General features: G+C 39.3%; 1 protein-coding gene across 1 annotated transcript in view; it reads right to left on the bottom strand.

The window, feature by feature from the left end:
- CRTAM (cytotoxic and regulatory T cell molecule) overlaps positions 1-21,177 on the bottom strand; it is a 32,827-nt gene extending 11,650 nt beyond the window's left edge. Inside the window, exons 1-5 of the mRNA XM_079104515.1 lie at positions 20,700-21,177; positions 9,517-9,663; positions 7,190-7,342; positions 5,260-5,403; positions 2,232-2,393 (exon numbers count right to left, since the gene is read on the bottom strand). Coding sequence (XP_078960641.1) covers positions 2,232-2,393; positions 5,260-5,403; positions 7,190-7,342; positions 9,517-9,663; positions 20,700-20,745 — 652 coding nt within the window. The 5' untranslated portion in view covers positions 20,746-21,177. The remainder of the gene's footprint in view (positions 1-2,231; positions 2,394-5,259; positions 5,404-7,189; positions 7,343-9,516; positions 9,664-20,699) is intronic.
- Between the last annotated feature and the right edge of the window lie 339 nt (positions 21,178-21,516).

The following is a 21,516-nucleotide window of genomic DNA, read 5'->3' as shown; positions in this document are numbered from 1 at the left end:
CGGGTCAACATAGCAAATAACCTTTAAGAAGCTACATCTTGTTGAGTTTTGGTATAACCTCAGAGAAGAATATCCACAATCATAAAAATAATAAAGCCTATTAAATGCGCTTCTCTTTCCAATTATATATTTGTGTAAAGTTGAATTATGTGTAGTTCAAGCAAAACACCATATTGAATGCAAAAGTTAAAAGAACCTAATTGTTTTTATCAAGTCAGACATGAGATTTTCAAAATGTAAAACAATGCCATTTAAACTAATTTTTGGTATTACAAAATACTGTTTTTAAAATAAAAACATGTCATTTCTGTTAACATATAGTGGATTTATTATTTTTAAATAAATGAATACATATTTTGGATCCCTCAGCTTTACTTTTTTTTTTTTTTTTTTTTTTTTTGTGGTGCTAGGGATTGAACCCAGGGCCTTGTGCTTGCAAGGCAAGCACTTTACCAACTAAGCTATCTTCCCAGTCCTCAGCTTTACTTTCTGATAGGTAAACATCAACAGATAGAATTTAAATAAGTAAAAGTTCTTTGAGGACCTCAATTATTTTTAAGCGTGTAGAGGGGTGCTAAAGTAAAAAGTTTGAAAACTGTTCAATTTTTTAAAAATCCACAGATAAGTAACAGGAAATTAAAATTCCTCACTTGGAATATTAAGAAGATGAAATAAGTGGTTCTGAAGAGTCTAATTGACTCCAGAGTTCTTCTTGGCTAGCGTGGCACCTGGAGGACATGGTGAGGGTGCCATTTTCATTTCCCCAGGGGTCCCACCCCCAGAAAGGGCAGAGATGAAAGGGTCAGAACTCTAACTTGCAAATGTGTTTTAAAGCATCCTCATCTCGTAAATGTTTTAACCTCATTGGATGAACAAAATATTTGCTACATCAATATGTCAACCTAGACGTAATTCACCAAAGAAAGAAGGTGATCAACAAATGAAAACCACCCACAGCCGCCACTGATAGCCCTCTTTGAGATCTGACTATGGTGCTAGATAGTCAATAGATCACAAATAAAAGTCATCTTAGCCTATTATCATAAATATTTATAGATGTGATTTTGAGACATATAGAACTATAGTAGAAAAGGAAGAAAGAAATTTTGTAGGTGGCTTCAACCACTGCTGAAAAGTAGAAATATGGTCCCACCCAACATTGCTGGCTCTCTTATTTAAGAATCTGAACGTCTATAAGAAGCGTGTACCTTGATAGTCTCATATGCTGTATTCCAATTCCACTGGCGGAGGGGATGTGGGGGCAGGAGTCATCAAGGGGTAGGAGAATGTGCACAAGATTACAGTGAAATCCAGTCTGTGGGTCCTTGAGTCTTCTACTGCAGCTTCCTCAATAAACTGCTTTCAGTTTGGTAAGAAAGGGGCCCACGGAAGCATGTGGCAGTTTGAAGGAGTGTTAATCACAGCAACAGCCCACATGGACGAGCATGGCAGCCTTCCTTAGAAGGCTCTCCTAAGCAACATTGCCCTGAACAAATGCCTTTTGTTATAAATTATTTCATTTAATAAAAGAGATTTTTCACTGAGGTATCCTCATCCTACATTTTCCTCTTCCATTTATGTAATTCCTTATACTCAGGAATCTCTTTTTCCAGCAAGAAGTACCTTGTAAAACAAAGAAGCTCAGAGTTCCACTACTGACTGGCCTGTGATTCCCTGCAGCTTCTTACAGGATCTTTGGCTTGAAGAGTTGTTTGGGGGTTTTTAATGATTTCTTGGACTTTGGGGGAATCTTTAAAACAGCCACAGCAAAGTAAATATAAAGAGCAATCATCTCAATGTAACAGTGCAAGTATTTTGTAAGAACATAAAATGATATTGGCAGATTTAGATAAATTTCAATTCATATCTCCTTCTGGGTCAAGTACAAAGATGCAATATGCTTCACAGGGTCTCTCCAACAATGCAACTGCAATAAAACTACCTGTAGTCAAGTTATGTTAGCTATCATTATCAAACAGCAAGAATGGTGCTATTTGCATATGGCTCTCTGCTAGGCCTCATGCCCAGCTGGAATTCTTTTGGGCACTGGAAAACTTACAGTCCTGACCTCAGCTGGAGAAATTTCAATCATTGCAGAAACATGCTATTAAGGGGAGCTTTGTTGACAGTAATCTCACTCTGAAGGACTTTGCCCACTCCATTTCATTTTGTTTGAGAGTGCAATATGAAGGTGAATTTAAAAATGATTGAAGACAATCATTCACCCTTACCCAAATTTTCAAACCAGAAGGATGCAACCAGTTTCCTCCCTTGCAGGCCCTCGTGTCGGATAACGCAGCCCACCGTTGAGTTTTTGCCATATGTGTGCACTACGAGGAGGCTGGTCGTGTTGCACTTCTTCCCATCAGTTTCAAATTCATGGTGGGTTCTGCCTACGTAGAAAATTAAAGAGGGATAAAAAGCATGGTTATTTAATGCTATTGGATGGATTTGGTCAATGGCTTAGACTTTGTGGCAAACATGTTAAATTTCTGAAATCCATCTAACCTCTGCCAGCTGCCTTGTGTGGGGGTCTCTGGTCAAGAGGAGAACAGGTGAACAAGAGAAAATGGGCGTCTATTAAACCTTCACTGCCAGGGAAAAAAACTCAAAACTTACAGTGATTTCACAAGGATACAAGGATCAGGAGCTTATTCAGGTTGTATGAATAAGGCAAATAAAAGGATAAGCCGTATTGATAAAGTAGAATTGGTACTGGACTGGGAATCAGATCTGGGCTTTAGGTCTTTTCTCTCTAAAACTCTATTTGACCTTCAGCATTTTCAGCTGTGTGGGGTCCTCACAGTTCTCAAGGATGTATGATTACTTAGCTTTGAAAGGCAATGTATATCGAAATGTAAGCAAATTGTAAGTAGTTCCCATAATATAAAGCTGCAATCATTTACCGCTGCCCTGACCTTTTGCTACAGCTATTCCACCCCTCCCATCTTACAGTTAGGGCTGGCACCCTTAGTTGACCTTATCTGACGGGTGGGTCCCCGATCTTTATGGTGGAGAATCTCTCTCTCTGGATTGAGGTTCACTTTCTCTCTTGAAACTCCTGACGTCAGGTCCTCAACTCTCTGGGCTTTTGCTCAGCACACACTGATGGTCGGGTGACGACCCCATCACTGTGCTACCTCCTCATCTTCAGCCAACTAGTCTATGACCTCAGGATGCTTTGAACACTGACTTGGCTGCTTCTTAGTCTCCACTGTGGAATCTAGGTCTTCACAGGCAGATTCACCCTTGGGATGTTTACTAGAAAATCTTAAATCATTTCACCTGATCCCTGACCTAGAGCCATCAAAACTTATTTGCTTGTGTAATGTTTGGCCACATTATCCTTTAGATAATCAATCAGAATGGCCAACTAATGGTACCCTGGACCCCAGGACTTATACAACTTCTGTGAGCGAGCAAGCAAGGAGAAAGAGAGTATTTATCTTCAAGTCTTTTCTTTCTTGTGCACTAATTGTTCTTTGCTCTTCCGGCAAACCTGAACACCTTCTTTTGGAAGTTCCCCCACCATTCTCTCTCTCTCTCTCTATCTCTCTCTTTCTCTCTCTCCCCAGGGCAGACACTCTGCTTGTCTGCCTAATAAAATCTTTTGCGTGAGTTCCCGCATCCGGAGTGGTTGTTGTGGGTGCTTTTCAGTTCCCAACACCACAGTGTTAATGTTAGCCTGTTTCAGTTAAAGGTCCAAAGTTTAGATTCTTTGTTCTCATAATATTTTTAATCTGTCATTGTGAGTGTGACTTGGTACTACATTATATAAGGAAGATCTTATTTGTTCCAAATACAGACAGTCTTTGACTTATGATGGCTTGACTTAAGATTTTTCATGTTTGCAATGATTGAAAGCATACCATATGGCCATTCTGTTTTTTCCACTTTTAGTAGAATATTTATCAAATTACACAAGATATTCAGCACTTATTATAAAAGGGTCTTTGTATTGGATTTTTTTTTCATGTGTAGGCTAATGTAAGTGTTCAAAGTATGATTAATGTTTGGTAGGTTAGGTGTATTAAATGCATTTTTAGTTTAAGATAATTTTAATTTATGGTGGAAGTATTGAGACGCAACTCCAATGGTAAGTTAAGGAGCATCCATATATGTATTTTATTATTTTATTTTTTAGTTTGAATTTATTTTTAAAATTTTTACCATTTTAATTATTGCATTAATAATTAAACATATAGTGGGATTCATGCCATATTCATACCCGAAAACAACATAATTTGATCAATCTCATTTCCCAGTAACTTCCCTTTCCCTCCCCTCCTCCCTTTCCTAATCTGCTGGCTCTACTGACCTTCCTTCTAGTAGTTATCGTTATTTAATTAGTGTATTCTAATCATAGACATATGTGATTATATATATTATATATGATTATTTGTGGTACATTCATATAAGGAGCATAATTTGGTAGATTTATTTCCCTAGTATGTTCTCATGCCCTCTCCTCCTCCCTCCCTCTTGATACCTTTCTCTACTCTATTGGTTTTCCTTCGATTTTTGGAGATCCTCCCTTTTTTTAAATGTTCTTTTTTTCCCTCATCTCTCTCTATCTCCCTCTAGCTTCTGTATATGAAAGAAAACATTTGACCCCTGACTTTCTGATGTGCTCTAATACCATCCATTTACCTGCAAATAACATGATTTAATTCTTTACGACTGATTAAAACTCCATTGTCTACATGTACCACATTTTCTTCATCCCTTCATTTCTTGATGGACACCTATTCTGGTTCAATAACTTGACTATTGTGAATTGTGCTGTTATAAACATTGGTATGTATGTATCATTATAGAATGCTGATTTTCAACAGTGGAATAGCTGGGTCATACAATGGTTCTACTTCTAGTCTTTCAAGGAATCTCCATACTGCTCATGTACGTCATTTATAAAATATATTTTCAACTTTAGGCCTGCAAAAAACTTTCTGTTCAGAAACAATAGCTATATTACACCCCTTACCTTAGGAACTGTTGTCAAATTTTAGGAATATTATAAATATTCCGCTTTATTTCTACCTTGTTTTAAGCAAAAGCATTTTTATTATCTGCGATTAGCCTTTCAGCATCAAGACAACACTGGTTTGGTTATAAGAATAATTTCTCTGGGAACAGAATAGATAAATTATTGAACGGTATCTTTTGACACCTCCTGCCACCAGAGGGCGCCAGAACATTTAAAAATTTCACCGAAAATCTAAGTAGGAAGGAAAACAAAGAACCTGTTTTTCTCCTTACCGTGTATCTCCATGCTGTTTCCCATTAGCCAAGTTATCTGTGGAGGGGGCTTGCTTCTCACAGTGGAGCATTTAAGTATGACATGGTCTTCTCTATTCAACCTTCTGATAACTGAAGCTTCCAGGGTTGGCTTCACAGGAGTTGCTAGAAGGAAATTGATTTTTCTATGCTTAGTTGGTCATCATATCTCAGCAAAGCACAGAGCCTAAGATTCTGTAGGGATTGTTGTAGGACACAGTGCAATGCATGGGCACATTTTTCACTTTATCTTTCGCTATATCCAACCATGTTGAAGGGCTGTTATGTGCTTGCCAAGTTCCTTTAGCTAAAGTCAGAATGTTTGTCACTCAGGATGTAATTAGTCCCCGAAAATTCCCAAACAGATGATTTTACAACAGCAATTCAAATGTGATATACTACTGTATTTGGTTGGTAGACACCAGGTGAGGGAGAGATCTGGATTTTAGACCTGCCTCTATCACTGGCTGGTTGTAAGAACTTTGGTAAGTCCCCCAGCTTTTTGACACATCAGTGTTTTCTCACCTGTGACAGGAAGGAGTTAGCTAATGAGATGGCTCCTTCGGCTCTAAATTTTCCTGAGCCTATGATTTACCTCAAAGTCAGTTACTTCTGTCCCCTCCTGATATCAAAGGCACATCTCTCTCATAAAGGACCCATTGGTCCTTTTTCTCTATGCTTTTGTTTTGAAAATACTTTTTAGTTAGACTTACTTCTTCCTCTTTTCTATCCCACTCTACTTTGGTCCAGAACTGTGCTCTTCTACCTTTATTTAACTTATCTATCTGCCATCTAAGCACTGTAAAGGCACTTATGGGCTCCAAGCATGCGCTGGATGTGTAACATTCTGGCAACACAAAGATGAAAAAGATAGGGCCTTCTGAGGATCTAACAGTCTGGTGGTGCGCTGAGCCCCTAAACTCTTAATTAAAGGATCATGTGTTGTAGCTCAGTGGTAGAGCAGGTGCTTAGTGTGTGTGAGGCCATGATTCAATTCCCAGCTCCATAAAACTAAAAAAAAAAAAGATTATGTATTGAGGGCTATGATAACAAAGTTTTGAAAGCCCAGATGTCACGTGACCAGCCTGAACCAGGCTGGCACCACAGGTGGCCAGTCACACAGGGAGAAGACACTGAGCTGAGTCACATTGATTCTCCAGGCACTCAGAGAGTTACTCCTTCTGTTACTTACCCACCATACCTTTCCCTTATGACAGGCTTCGCCCTGTAATTCAACAAGAGAGGTCTGGGGAATTCTTTTATGTGAGTTGTGGTATTATGTCATTTAGAGATCTATATGAAGCAATGGTTTTTAATTGACCTGTTCTGCCACCAAAAGGCAGTAAGACATATCCTGGCTACAACTGACCATCTGCAAGACTGAGCTAGTCCTTGATGATCAGGAGATCGTCACTTCCTGTACACACCCCCCCAACAGAAAAGAGGAATTGTTTTGGGAGAGGATGTGAGCAGATTATCCAGTGCAACTATACATGACTCCATCCTATCTTAGGATTCGCTGTCACCAGGTTCTACTTTATTTACACTGTTTACCTTCCTAAGTAGAGTGCAAACCCTATGGGCAGAGGCTGCACCTAATTCCTCTTGAATCCCCTAGAATCTCACTTGGCACCCAGGGCATAGCCATAGCTCATCCAGTTTTAATTGTTTTTCCTTTTAGTTTCCTGGAAAGAAAATTCAGTTGATGCCAAAGGCAAATAAATTCACAAGTTCACAGTTTAATCTAGAGCTTGCCACTCAAAATGCTCTATTTTGTTTTCTTTTAACAAAAGATAGCAGAGGTGTCCCAGAAAATGTTTTCTTATTAGGAATCCTTTTTAAACGAAAATGTCAAGTTTTAACAATGGTAACGGTATCACCCCTGCCTGGGTTTACTTGCTGGGGTACCCACCTAACACAACCACTTTCACTTCCTTTGTGCTCACGGAGTCGCTGTACCGCAAACACTTGTATGTTCCTTCATCTTGCAGGGTTATGTTGGGCACGCTGATGGAAAGCTGGGTGGCAGAGTGATGAAGAAGCTGGTATTTGGAATTTTTTAAAGCTGTACAAGAAGAAAATAGAGCTGTTATGAGAAAAGGTGTCAGATGAATACAGATTGATCATTCACAGGAATAGCTTTTGATTTTCACACTTTAAAGGAACAAACGTCTTTGTTTGAGCTGCCCTCCAAATTCTAGTGTGATCAGCTGGGTGCTTCTCAAAGATAGTTTAGGAAATAAAATATTTTGATAGTGAATCTGTGAAATAAACAAATTGCTTTGTTTGTGCTTGTAGGAAATTAAGGATTAGGAAAGATTCAGATCGCAGGAGGATTCTATTGTTTTTCTAAGGCAAGTGCTCCACTGATTTGCCTCTTTGAAATTTGATTCATTGGAGGTCATATTGTCACAGTGAATTCAAGAATGGAGATGTATGCTCTGATAAATGCACCAGCTAAGTGTTTTCTTAAAGCTATGTGTTTTTTTTTTATTTAGAAATGTTCATTATTGTTTGAAGATTCCCATAGATTATGATTTAGTTCTTCCAGGTGTTTAGTCAATGGCAAAAAAGGAAGCCCTAAGAAGTTCCAACTGATTACAAGCTCTCTTCATGACTATGAGTGACCTGGGGTTTCCATCTGAAGTCAGATCCCTTAATAAACAGAGACTATGGAAATGAGTGTTTTTTGTTTTTGTTTTCGTTTTTTTTTTTTTTTTAACTGTTGAGATACATAACATGAACAAGCCTAAAATAGTTGAACCTTGAATAGCTGAAGAAAGATATTGTTTACCTGGAGCAATGGTAATGGTCATGTGTCCTAGGATGCTGATATTATTTGAACTAGAATTCTGGGATTCTCAATCTCTACTCTGTTGATATTTCAGTGAATAATTCTTTGTGATGAATGCTATACTGTGCATAGTAGGATGTTCAGCAGCATCCTGGGTCTCCACCTGTTCGATGCCAAAAGCAACCCCCTGCCCTTTTTCTAACAACCAAAACCGTCTCCAAACATTGTCCAGTCTGCTGGAGGGCACGACCATTCCAGGTGTAGGACCATGGAGACAGATCAAGACCTTATGCAGCAGAAATCCCAGAACAGCCATCCTCTCCCAGTTTCCCAAAAGGAAAATCAAACCAGACACCAGAAAGCATTATTTAACAGAAGCATCTCTACTTAAAGTTTATTTTTTTAGAACTTTTAACAATTAGTACTTTCTGGGCTGGGGAGATAACTCGGTTGGTAGAGTGCTTGCCTTGCAAGCACAAGGCCCTGGGTTTGATTCCCAGCACCACAAAAAAAAAAAAATAATAATAAAATAAAAAACAGTTAGTACTTTCTTATTCTATTGGAATCTGGTATTAATAGTTGGTTTAGCTTGAAATGATATATTTGGTTATTTTATATTTAATGTATCAATATTTCACGTTTTCAAAGCATATGTATTTTTGAAGGCCTCTGCTTTGTGAGCAAGAATGGCATTTGCTGTCTTAGACACTATTTCAAGTATCTGGCAATTAGGAATATTAAATGAGACATAAGATGGTCTCATGATGAAGGGAAGGCTTTAGTAAAATCTTGTCTGAAGTCCAAGAGATGATTAAAATAGAGTTTTGAGATTTGCTTTTCATTCCAGGCATCTAGTGCTCATTGAATGTGTGCTTGGGAAGAGAGGAATGGCTGTCGATTTCTACTGCTTAGAAGTCTTGATTTTATGTTCAGACCAACAGGAGGAAAAAGAGATCTCTGAAAGGGGGCTTTGTAATGTGACTTTGGATTGCTCAGATGGATAACAAAGCAGCTGGCTTCAGATGTGGGGTGATCATGTGGGCTACGTGAGGCCTAGGACCCCTCAAGTCAACCCACTGCCTGTTTCTCACTTGGCTGTGGGTGTTTTATGGTCACCAAGAGTCAAAAAGTGATGTGGGGGTGAGGTGGGGATACGGAAAGGCGCTTTGTAATTTGAGCCCCCTTTAACAACCATTCTGGTGGGGTTTCCATTTCAGACTTCCTGCGCCCAGAAAAGCAGCCATGTGTCATATGATGGGCTTCAGAGTTGTGATTCACGTGTGTGGTAGGTGGGCTGAGCTCACCCTTAGGGTGACTCATGAAGCTTTCTGTCCCACTAACCTGCCAGGCTGGAAAATCCCTTAGGTCAAGGTCTGGTGAGATATATATATATATATATATATATTTTTTTTTTTTTTTTTTTTTTTTTTCTTTCATTTGCTTACCAGGATGTTCATTTAAAAAGATGGTGAAGCCTGAGGGGGCCAGCCACTGGAGGGAGGCGTTCTTCCCCAGAGAACTGACACACTTCAGAGTGAGCGTCTGGCCTTCCTCCAAGGCGATGGTTTCCGTGTGGTTCGTCAGAAAGGCGTCTGGGGAGGAAGAGACTCTAGATGGTCAAGTTGTCAGTGCCTGGCCACACCATGCGGAGGCAGGGATTTCGTCTCGACACAACCACTCTCAGTCATTCAGTCATTTTTTGCATGTTCTTGTAGAAATGGAAATACAAGCAAATACCCACAAGTGTGAGGAGAGAGCCAGCACCGTGTGGGGGAAGAGTAGAGACGCCTGGCGGAGGAGGGGTGATGCAGTGGGGTCAGAACAGAGGAGGAATTGGGTTTTAACAGGAAGAAAGGGAAGTTAGATGACTGTTTTTGGGCACTTGCTCTGTCACAGACTGGGAACCGTGCCTGTTTATAGTGCCAAAACATAATATTCAAACTAATCCTATAAAGGAAGAATTGTTTTGCTCACTTTACAGATGAGGTATGAGAAGTTCAAGGTCACAGAGGTCATGGAACTGGACTTTGTACCCAGGGCTGCGGATATCAAAATACATGTATCTATAACTAAGTCGTTCTTTCTAAGCGATGAGACCCAAAAAGATTCAGCTTCCTTGGCCTCAGTTTATAAAATGGGTAACTGTCACATTTTTTAGAGTTCTATGAACAAATGCTGGGGTTGGGGTGTAGCTCCACGGCAGTACAGCTTGCCTAAAATGGGCAGGGCACTGGCCTGCACTGGCAGGGCACTGGATCCCCAGTGCTGTTGTGAATCATGGAGCTGCCCTTCACTGACAGTAGGCAAACTGCCAGGGGGGTTCTACCCAGAGGAAGGGTGTTCTGAGATCTCCAATTCAATATGCTACAGCAGCACTTTCTACAGGTAAACCCGAGAGTCCAATTTCTCTGAATCACACCCCCCAGAAAATAATTAACAATTAGTGCTAAGTAGCTGCAAACTTATCCCCCCAGAAAGAAAATGACGGCGAAATAAGCTGACTTTACTGATCATATAATACATATATTTCCTCTCATTTTTTCTTTTTTTCTTCTTTTTTTGGTACAAGGAGTTGGCCCCAGAGGGGCTTTAGGCACTGTATCGCATTCCCAGCCTACCCCCTTCATTTTGAGACAGGATCTCACTAAGTTGCTTAGGGCCTCACTAAGTGTCAGAGGCTGGCCTTGAACTTGTGATCCTCCTGCCTCCCCCTCCTGAGTCCTTGGGATTATAGGCATGCAGTGGCACCGGGCTCGCCTTTAATTATTTCTTCACATATTAAATTAAGAACACTTTTTTTCTGAGAACTGTTCTTATCAGTGAAGGTATAAAACATTTTCATAAGCTGAAGAATACCATAGGATTATAAACGATGAATAACAAATATAACATATTTTACTGCATTATCTTAAATCCCCAAAGAGAAAAAGAAACAAGAAGGGAGTTTATTGCCTTGTGATAGATTTTAAGTATAGGAAAAGTGCTTTGGGGAGCTCTGGAAATTAATTGGTGCAGCCCTTTTGAGTGTTCCATTCCTAGGTCATGAATTTCCATCTCATCTAGCCTCCAGCGGTAATAACCGGGAATTACTCTGTTGTATTCATGTTGACTTTCATGAGAAAACAGTTTCCTTGAGTCCTAATGGAAAAATATCTATAATGCCAGCCAATACTATAGTGAACAATGAATCAATGAAAAGATATTTATGGGGATGCGGGTGAAGCCTGCTTAACATGCCAGAGGCCCTGGGTTCTATTCCTAGGGTGTGTAGAATTGAGGGGAGGGGTGGGGGGGGAGGAATGAATTGTGTTTTCAAAAAAGCCATTGAGGCCTCAAATCAAATTCTGCTTAGGTTTGGTCATTGGTTATTTGGAAATATTCTCATTTATAAAATCAACCCATAATTGAGTAATAAAGATAATATTCATAGAGATGTTTTGAAATGATAGTGGAATTTCACCGAAGGGAGTTTTGTTGATAATAAAAATTTGGGAAGTCATATGTACTTAGTACTATAGTACTATTCTAGGTTTTTCACATGTCACTTGAAAAATCTCAGCATCTCTATGAGATGAAATATATATATATATATATGTATGTATGTATGTATGTGTGTGTGTGTGTGTGTGTATTTATGTTAAGAAAACCAAGACACACTCTTTGCCCAAGTTCTTACTGTTAGTGGAAGAGCCAGGATTCCAAACCAGGCAATTTGGCTGAGAATTTGTGTTTGCTTTTTGTTTTTGTTTTAGTTTTTTCAGTGCTAGGGATTAAACCCAGGCCTCACACATGCCAGGCAAGCACTCTGCCAATGAGTTGCACACCCGCCCCCCACCTGAGTATGTGTCTTAACCATGTCAGCATGTCATTCATGTTAAAGATAGAGATATGAATATAATATCAACGAAGGAAAAGTGGGCAAAGGAAGACCCTGGTCTTGAAGTCAACTACCCCTTAAGACAGAATTGGGGTTGGAGTGGGGTAGGTGGTAGTACCAAGAAGCTGAACCTGTCATTTTATGACTTTACACTTTAATCTTGGTTCCTTCTGTCCTCTGAAGACAAACTTGTCTACTGGCTTTTCCATGGCATGACCAAATAGTTAAAGAAGATAAGTCTTTAGTTTCTCTATCATTTCTTTACCTTTCCCCATCTGCCACACCTAACTATACCATGGTTTGTCAATGTGTCCCCCCCAAATATTACTCTATGTTTGCAGGAGTGGACTCAGATGTCCTCTGAGCTGGCCAGAGCCCAGGGGGACTTTCACTTGCCACACCATGGAACGCTTGGTCTCCCTTTTACTATTAAGCCCAGTGCTTTGCCCTTAAGTTTAACACCTTGCCAGTCTCATGCCAAGTCTGTGGTCATCAAAAACACTCAGATTTCTTTCAGAGAACTTGTGGTCACAGCAAATTTCTCTCAGCAGTGTTGATACATTTCACTTCGGAAGCAAATTCCAGATTTTGCGTTCTCCCTAAGTCAGGTTTATTTGGTTACTTTGGACTGAGAGTTCAAACTTTCTGAGAGCATTTTGGCTCTTGATACTCTTATCTATCATTGGTCCCCTAGGTTTGGTCCCCTGGCTTCTCCACTAACGGTATGAACTTGGGCAAGTTGTTTCTTACCATTAAAAATATATATATTATTCATCTCATAGAGTTGTAGAGATTTTCAAGTGATGTGTAAAGAAAATAGAATGGTTCTGAGAGCATAGTATGCATCATGTACTTCTTTTATTTTGTAGGTAGTTCCCAATAAGTAGTAGAGGAGCTAAGGTGACCCTCGACTCTTGCTTTAAAAAGAAGAATTGAAAAGGTCAGTGTCAAAAGACAAAGCCTTGTAGCTCTGCAGCTCTTCACCTGAGACCTCCTTCTCAAATGTTTCAGGATTGTTCCTTCCTACACACTCTGGAGTCCTCTGTAGATGTTAAAAGAAGTCATTAGAGTGACAATATGTTTGCTGTAACTGGATCAGCTCAGGAAGATTAAGGATTTTGAGGATCATATAGTGATATGATATCATTCAATGCATGGCAAACTATCATAATTTGATGGAGAAAAAGAGGGAAAGGTGTGTGTGTGTGTGAAAGAGAGAGAGAGAGAGAGAAAACATTATTAGAACTCTGAAATAATCAAATCATGAAATTCCCTTCCAATTCTCTCCTCTTTTCATCACATACATTTTTGCTGTGGAAACACTAAAATGTATTTGCAGATTTGTGTGCCAACATTGCTCTAAAAATGTGCTGCTCACCAAAGGAACCTCTGTTTGCTCCCACTACCAAATCAAATCCAAAAATTTTAGACTGCGCATTCCACTTGCCTTGTCACTGGGGGTCTGGGGAGGACTGGCCGAGATCCTGCACTTGGGCATGGCCTCTATCCCTCTTTGTTTGCTGAAGGCTTACCCTCCTGCGTGGCCCCACCTCTCCTCTGTATCATCAGTTTTTTTCTCTAGAATTGTACCCTTCTCATCAGCACACGAAGAAGCTTTCTCTTCCATATGAAAAAGCAAAACCAAAATGCTATGCCACCTGTCTCTCCAGCTACTGCCCTATTTCCCTCTCTTTTATTAAAACGTTTTCTGAAGAATTACCTACAGTGTTCATTCTATTCTTCCCTTTCTGATCAGGCCCACTAGTCCACTGAAGCTGCTCTTTCACGGTCACCAGAGTACTTCTTTTCGCCCAAATCAACCATTCATTAGCAGAACTTACCTTTCCAACCTCTTCTGTGCCTTTGCTGTAACTGACCACTCGCTGCTCCCTAGGACAGTATTGGGTCCTAGATCTCGGAGTCCCTATTCTCCTTCTAACTTACTGCTCTTTCTGTTTCTCAGTCTCCATTTCTGGGGTCTCCTCATCCATCTGCCCTGTCCACACAGAGGTCAAATCTCAGATTTCTTCTCCATCTTACACTTACTCCCTAGATCAATCATCTCATCTGGCCTCATTATGTTGCTAGTGACTCCATTTAGATTTCTAAAAGGTGTTTCAAGCCTAACAAGTAAAAATTAAACTCTCTCTCCCTCTTCCTCTCTCTCTCTCTCTCTCTCTCTCTCTCTCTCTTCTCTTCTATTCCTGTGGTGCTAGAGATCAAACCCAGAGTCTAGTATATGCTAGGCAAGTACTCTACCACTGAACTACACTCCCAAAGCAAACTCTTGAATTTCTTCCCTGAAATGTGTTCTAGATTTCACCAATCAACAAATAGCTAGTCCAAAAACAAATACTCAAGCCAAAAACCAATAACTCTGGAGAAAGTGTCATTATTCCCAATTTAGAGATCAGGAAATAAAAATTCAGGCTGGGGAGATAGCTCAGTCGGTAGAGTGCTTGACTTGCAAGCACAAGGCCCTGGGTTCGATCCCCAGCACCGCAAAAAAAAAAAAAAAAAAAAAAAAAAAAAAAAAAAAATCTGAAGCTAAGCAGCTTCCCAGACAAGATTTGAATTTAGAACTAACTTCCATTACATTATGACGGTTATGGTGATTCTTGTGCACAGTTCTTGTTTATGGTTTTGCTTCCCAGAAACACACTGAAGTATTTGTTTTTTTATGAATGTTTTATATTTCTCTAAAATTAGTTCCTTGCAGAAACTACTATAGTGTAGCTTGAAAAGTAATGTCAGTTTTCATCATGTCACTATAATGCAGGCAATGCACAAATTTTTGTCTTCTTGTGTTAATAAGAACACTGAGAAACACATGAAATCAAAAGTGTCCAGTAGAGTAGAGAAAAGGGACTGGGGGACGTAGGAGGAGAGGGAAATGGGAGGTATTAGGGGATGAAATTGACCAAAATATGTTAGGTGCATGTACAAATATGTCACATGTATCTCACTGTTATGTATAATTATAATGCTCCAATTAAAAGTGAATTTAAAAAAGAATACTGACAAACAGGCAAGTTCCTGGAAGAAAGTTACACATTGAATTAACAATAGAATTAAAACTGGGGTTAAGAAACATGCACTAATTTAATCCTTTGGGTCTAGAAGTAGGTACTTAGAACTTTTGCCAATGTTACCTTTGATAAAATGTGCACGCAGAAATTCTGCACTTGGTATGAGAGTGGTGTAATTTATAGGTGCCTGTTTAGGAATAAATGTCTTCCAGGTTAAAGATGTCTGTATTATTAGTCTTTCTGTTAGGATGCATACTTAGGAATTAAATTGTGTGTGTGTGTGTGTGTGTGTGTGTGTGTGTGTGTGTGTGTATGAGCGATTGAACTCAGGGGTGCTTAACCACTGAACCACATCCCCCAACCCGCCCCCCCCCCCCGCCCTTTTTAATGTATATTTTACTTACTGACAGGTCTCACTAAGTTGCTTGGACCTCACTAAGTTGCTGAGGCTGGCTTTGAACTCCTGAGCTGCTGGGATTATAGGCATGTGCCACTGCGCCTGGCTTTTCTTGACTCTTGAAAATTGTGAAACGCAGTCTGACATTTTAGCATACTCTGAAGTGCAGTATATCCTAGGATTAATATTTGCTCTTGCTGTTGAGAATTTAGTCTCAGGTCGCCAAGGAGACTGCACACATCAATGGATACCTGTGCTGCACATGGAAGGGGCTGGGTTTGGAGCAGAGAATATTACAGGTTTCCTCAACACCTTGCTGCAAGGCTTGCTTTTGGCTATACAGGCCTATATACTTACAGTCTTATCATGTAGACCCTGTGTTTGATTTAGCGACAGGAAATCATTGTAGAAAGAAAGAATAGCCTCACCGAGAAGCCACAGGCCCACCCAACTTTCCTTTAACTGGAGTGTTTAAAAATATTGTTCAGTGTGCGCAGGTATTGTTGAGGGGTGGGAGAGGAGTGTGCTGTGCTCATGTCTGGTCAACTCCTCTTCTGAGTGCCCATGTTTCTCTCATTACCTTTGGAGACTAAATTATAACTTGTCTTTTTAGTTTTCTTTCACTTAAGTTTGGAGTCCAACTTTCACCTTTTTTGGGGTGTGAGGTATTTTTTGTGTACACCACTTCCTCCTCTGTAACTCTAGAGCTTTGTACAGTATCCTGATTCACCCTGAGCCTTTCTGTTGTAGTCCCTGAGTGCCACGCACCTACTTCCTGGTCTTCTCTACCTGAGCTTCAGAGCTCCTACCTGCAAATTTTCCATACATGGTTCCACACAGAACTTGATAATGAATAATGTGGAGTCTCTCCTGTGAGGTCACCACCTCTTACTGGTAGGTCATGTTGACCGGGTGGATTATTGGCTTTGGGGCTTGGTTGTTATTTCTATGACTGGGTGCATTCAGCCTTGCACGGCCATGTGTTGGGAGGCTTCTATTTGAGCTTGGAGTTATAGATTGTTATTGGTTTCTACTGTCATGTATTGTTTAACACAGGGATACATTCTGAGAAAAGAATCAGGAGATTTCATTATAGTGCAAATATCATAGAGTGTGCTCACACAAACCTTGGTGGAATAGCTACTACACACCTAGGCTATGTTCTAATCTTATAAAGCCATGATTACATATGTTATAGACCAAAACATCATTATGGGATGCATAACTCAATATAGACATGGAAGCTGTGACCTTCACCATCATCTCTGCACCCAGTCTCACCTATAAGTGGATGACTTCATGCCAAAGCACAAGTGACCAGCTCTCAAGCAAAAGGGCAAGCAACAGTCACAGCCACCTTCCAAAGCACACACAGACAAAACCAGCACACTCTGAAGAGTCCTTGGTCTTTCCCAAGATTTTGGGAGTTGTTGTGTGTGATCTTTACCTCTATGATAGGTCATCATAGTAGATTGAAAAAAGAATAAAATATTCTTTTTACATTGCCTTAATAGTACGATTATTGCATGTAGTAAATTTAAAAACCATTGCAGAGAAACATTTCCAATTGGAACTCATTCTGTCTCTTGGCCCCTGTGTTCTCCCATACCTGATAAAAATATATCACCTGCTCTGTCCCAGTGGTCCCTTATATGATGTCATCACCAATGGCTGCAAAACAGATATTTGGCAGGCACCCTCACCTCTTGTCTCTCCCAAACATCTCTTTAATCCATGTATTCCCCTTTTTCCCACGACCGTTGCTGTCTTAGTTTGGGCTGCCATCACTGGGCCATCACGACAACTTTTTAACTCTCTCCTCCCTAGCATTCATCATCCTTATCTGCTTCTAGAATTACATTTTAAAATCATAAAGTTGATGATGTTTCTTTCTTCATTAAAATATTTGCCATAGTTCCCATTGCCTATAGGAATCAGGACAAAATTCCCAATGACTTTTCTCCTGTGATCTCCTCCAGTATCATCTGCAGATATTTTCTTCCAGATATTCTAATCATATGGTCACTTACTGTGTCCATATGATTTCAGGCTCCAAAGATAGTTTACCTTTGTCTGTTTTGTTTTCCTAGCCTAGAATGCCTTTCTTATCTCCTCCAAGACTCAGCTTGAAGAATGAACTCACATTACACCACTTTTATCAGAACTTCCAACCAGCCCTTGGCTTCCCTCCTCCTCACCATGTCTTATTCTCTCCTTTGGATGCTGAAAGACTTTGCATATACTTCTATTACAGCACTTGGCACATTACTTTATATTAATTTGATTACAGGTACATCTCTGGATAGATTACAAACTTCTCTTTGAAAATTTGTTTGCTACCCATCCATTTTATATCATAGGGCTGAACACAAAATAAGATTTTAGATATTAGTTGAGTGTATGGGTAAAAATAAGTGGATATCTTCAGAAGTAAATATTTTACTAGGATACTAATTTTTTTTAAAGCACATGCTCTTTATATCTTTGTTGTTGTTGTTGTAGTAGATGGACAAATACCTTTATTTTATTTATTTTTTTTAATGTGGTGCTGAGGATCGAACCCAGTGCCTCACACGTGCAAGGCAAATGCTCTACCATTGAGCCACAACCCCAGCCCTAGGGTGCTAATTTTGTTCTGTAATTATTATACCAAATAATAGACACTAGAACTAAATTCAAACCAGGAATACACAAGGAGTTAACTCTTAAACCAGAATCTTATTTACATGACTGTTATGAAGTATTAAGCAAACATGTACTTCAATTCAGATCATTACAAAAAGAAATTGTTATTATTTTCAGATGGAATCAATAGAGAAAACTATAAGTGTGGAAAAAAATGAGACTTTTCAAAATCAAATTATTTCCAGTATGGCTTGAAAGAAGCTGTCTCAACCACAAAAGAACAAAATAACTGTTCCATTTTGCAATTTTTCTTTACATTTCCTGCAGCCTACCTTACACTAAGTAGCCAGAATAGACTGATGAAAATTGGATGCATTTGATATTTTCATTGTCTACAATGCAAGTAAGTGAAATTAATTTTGAAAGCTTTGTTCTTATTGTGTTTTGTCCATCCTAGATATTATTATTCTGGGAGTAGCTTTGATAAGAAGGCAGGGTTCAAGATTATGGGACTTTTTTTGGTCTAAAAATTCTTGGCAGTCATAGAATTTGTGCAGTAGAAACAGCCATGGTGATCTTCCTATCACTTAATTTGCTGAAATAGGCTGACAATGGGTAGCTTTGCCAAAATTGATGATTTGCTGACAAGAAAGCATGGTTGGTGACTTCCCTATCTGGGACTCTGATGGACATGACTGAGTTTAGGGTGAACCATAAGTGTTCAGATGCATTGAGCCTCCATGCCTCAGGGTGATCACTTGAATGACTCTTCAAACTGGGATATTTTTCAGTATTGAATCTTTCAAATTGTACAAGTAGGAAGCTTTCAAACTTTCAATCCACATTAAAGAGCACGTTTTTCTCTTGCAACACAACACACACACACATGCGCACACATACACACACGCCTTAAAATGTCATGAGATAACATGTTTACTATGAGCTTTACAGGTTGATATTTATGTTACTATTCACTGGCCATGAAAACTTGGGCAGGTTATTTAACTTCTTTTAACCTCAATTTCCCCATTTGTAAAGTGGGGAAACACCTACCTCAGTATTTTTGCTAGGTTAAATGTAATTAATACCATGTGCCTAGCACTGTGTGTGACATACAAATTTTTTTCCTCTTCATATAAAAAGTATTTGGATAGCTTATATTCTAGAAAACTTGTCCCAGATTTAGTTTAATACACCATTTTTGCTGTTTATTTAAAAACTTACTTTTATGGGGTAATTTTTTTTAAATTAAAAATCATAAATTTACATAGGGCAATATTGTTTGATTCATTCTGTAATTTTTTTCCCTTCCTCCCCACCCCTCCCACCCCTCTTTAAAGTAAGAGGTGAGAGGATGGAGTGTTGGGAGGCTCCGATTTGGTCTTGTTTGCTTGTTTGTAATTTCTGTAATCTAACAGTGCTGGGGTCTCGAACCCTGGTCTGGAGCATGGGAGGCAGGCTCTCTACATGATGGGCTATATTGCCAGCACTGGGGTAATTTTTAAATGAGGCAATTACTTGAAGCCTGAAAAAGTTAAGATCAATTAAAGACCATTAAACTTTGGAATAATTGAAATCATTCTAATTTTAGCTGTCTAAATGTACTCTCTCTAAATCTGTCAGTTCTTCTTAATTCCACTTATTGAAGAAACTAATATTATTCGTTACTAAACTGAATCCTTGTTTAGTGCCTCAGGGTAAAGGGACCAAAAAAGAAGGCACTAAATTGAAGTGCATAAAACAGGGAATTGAAATGCTATGTAAAATAGGGAATCTAGTTTTTTGAAACAGCATCTTTCAGATGCCATTCTGCAGTGAATGCAAATTTAGGAAGGTAAGTGTGTTTCATAAACAGAACGACAGATTCAATATTTGGAAACAAACACATAAACATAAAATGATGGATTAATAAGGGGTTTCCTCTGCATGCATCTGATACAAGGTACAGTCAGGCTCAGGGTCACCAGGAGCCATGCCCTATATCTTTGGCTCCACTTTTGGGGAGGAATAATTTGACCCTAGCTGAAAAGGTAACTGTGTTACTCTTTTTCAAACAGCCTGTACTATCTATTTTTAAACAGTGTTCTCTACAGGCACAGGTGTCCTATGGAGTACGTCAATTAATTTTCATAGTGCTACATTAAAATTAAACTCAAAAAACAAACTTATATTAACACGGGCTCATTATTATCTATAAAGTAAATATAAGTTATGTAGTCCTTTACCAAAGTGCTTTCACATTTGAAATTTAATCCTTATGACAATCCAGGGAATTTGATAGATCAAACATCATTATCATCTTCATTTCAAGATGCAGAAACTGAGTTTTAGAGACATTAAATTATTTTACTAGGACTTATATAGTCAGGAAGTCTTTAAAACCAAAATGAATGCTCTCTCACTGGTAAGCCCTTTAAAAACAGAGCTTAGTAAGCTTGTTAAATTTTATCATGACAGATCCCAGAGAGACACACACTAACATGTTCTTTTCTGTCCACATTAGCAATTGAACAAGAGATTCAACAAATGTAATAATATTCCTTGGGTTTGTGATTCGGGTGTGGCTTGAAAAGCCTTAGCAAAGTCACTTACTTGTCTTTCACACTAGATGCCTGATTCACGCAGTTGACAGACTGATAGGTAGATTTGGCAAAATATTAAGTCAGCTGAGCAATAAAAGCATTCACTCTAAGTCCTTACCTTGCAAGTGGAACCAAGACAGCAAGCTGAGGACTCTCCACCACATATCGTGCCTGTGCCGTGCTGCTGTAACACTTTGTCAGCTTCCTCTAGATTCTGAAGTAAAGCAGGAGAGTAGTTTCTTTTGAAGGGGGAGAGGTAATATCTCTGTGACCTCATGGTGTCAAGTCCTTTGTCTTCTCTAGGAGCCCCCTCCTAGTTCGCTGCCCCCAAACACCTCCTGGTGGAACCTTTTGGGGACCACATTTGTCATCCTGATTGTGGAGAGGTGTGAGTGATGTGTTGGTGATTAAAATTATTCTACCACAAGTGGGTAGTACTGGTAAGTTCACTAACTGCAAGACTTCAGGGGCTGGAGGTGTGTGTGTGTGGGGAGATATTAAAATGTCCCTGTGTAATGATATCACCCTTATTTTTACTTTTCTAATTCATTAGATATTATAGTTAGGTTATTTTTACTCAATCTTTGTAAATAATTTATATTTCTAAATATGGCATCAATTTCAAATGGTTATCAGGAGACAAATTCATTCACGTATTTACTTATTTTTGAAATCTGCATAATTATCCATTCATCCACCCACCCATCCACCCATCCATCCATCCATTCATCCATCCATCCATCCATCCATCCATCCATCCATCCATCCACCCATCTGTCTGTCCATCCATCCATCTCTCCATCCATCCACCCATCCATCCATCCATCCTCTCATCCATTTTCCATCCACTATCTACCATCTGCCATCCATCCATCCATTCATCTGTCTGTCCATCCATTTCTCAACTTATTCAGTCAGCTAGCATGCACCTAAGA

Source organism: Sciurus vulgaris (assembly GCF_902686455.1).
Source record: "Sciurus vulgaris genome assembly, chromosome: 11".
In the NCBI taxonomy this organism is placed as follows: domain Eukaryota; kingdom Metazoa; phylum Chordata; class Mammalia; order Rodentia; family Sciuridae; genus Sciurus; species Sciurus vulgaris.
This window is presented reverse-complemented; position numbering and strand designations above follow the sequence as displayed.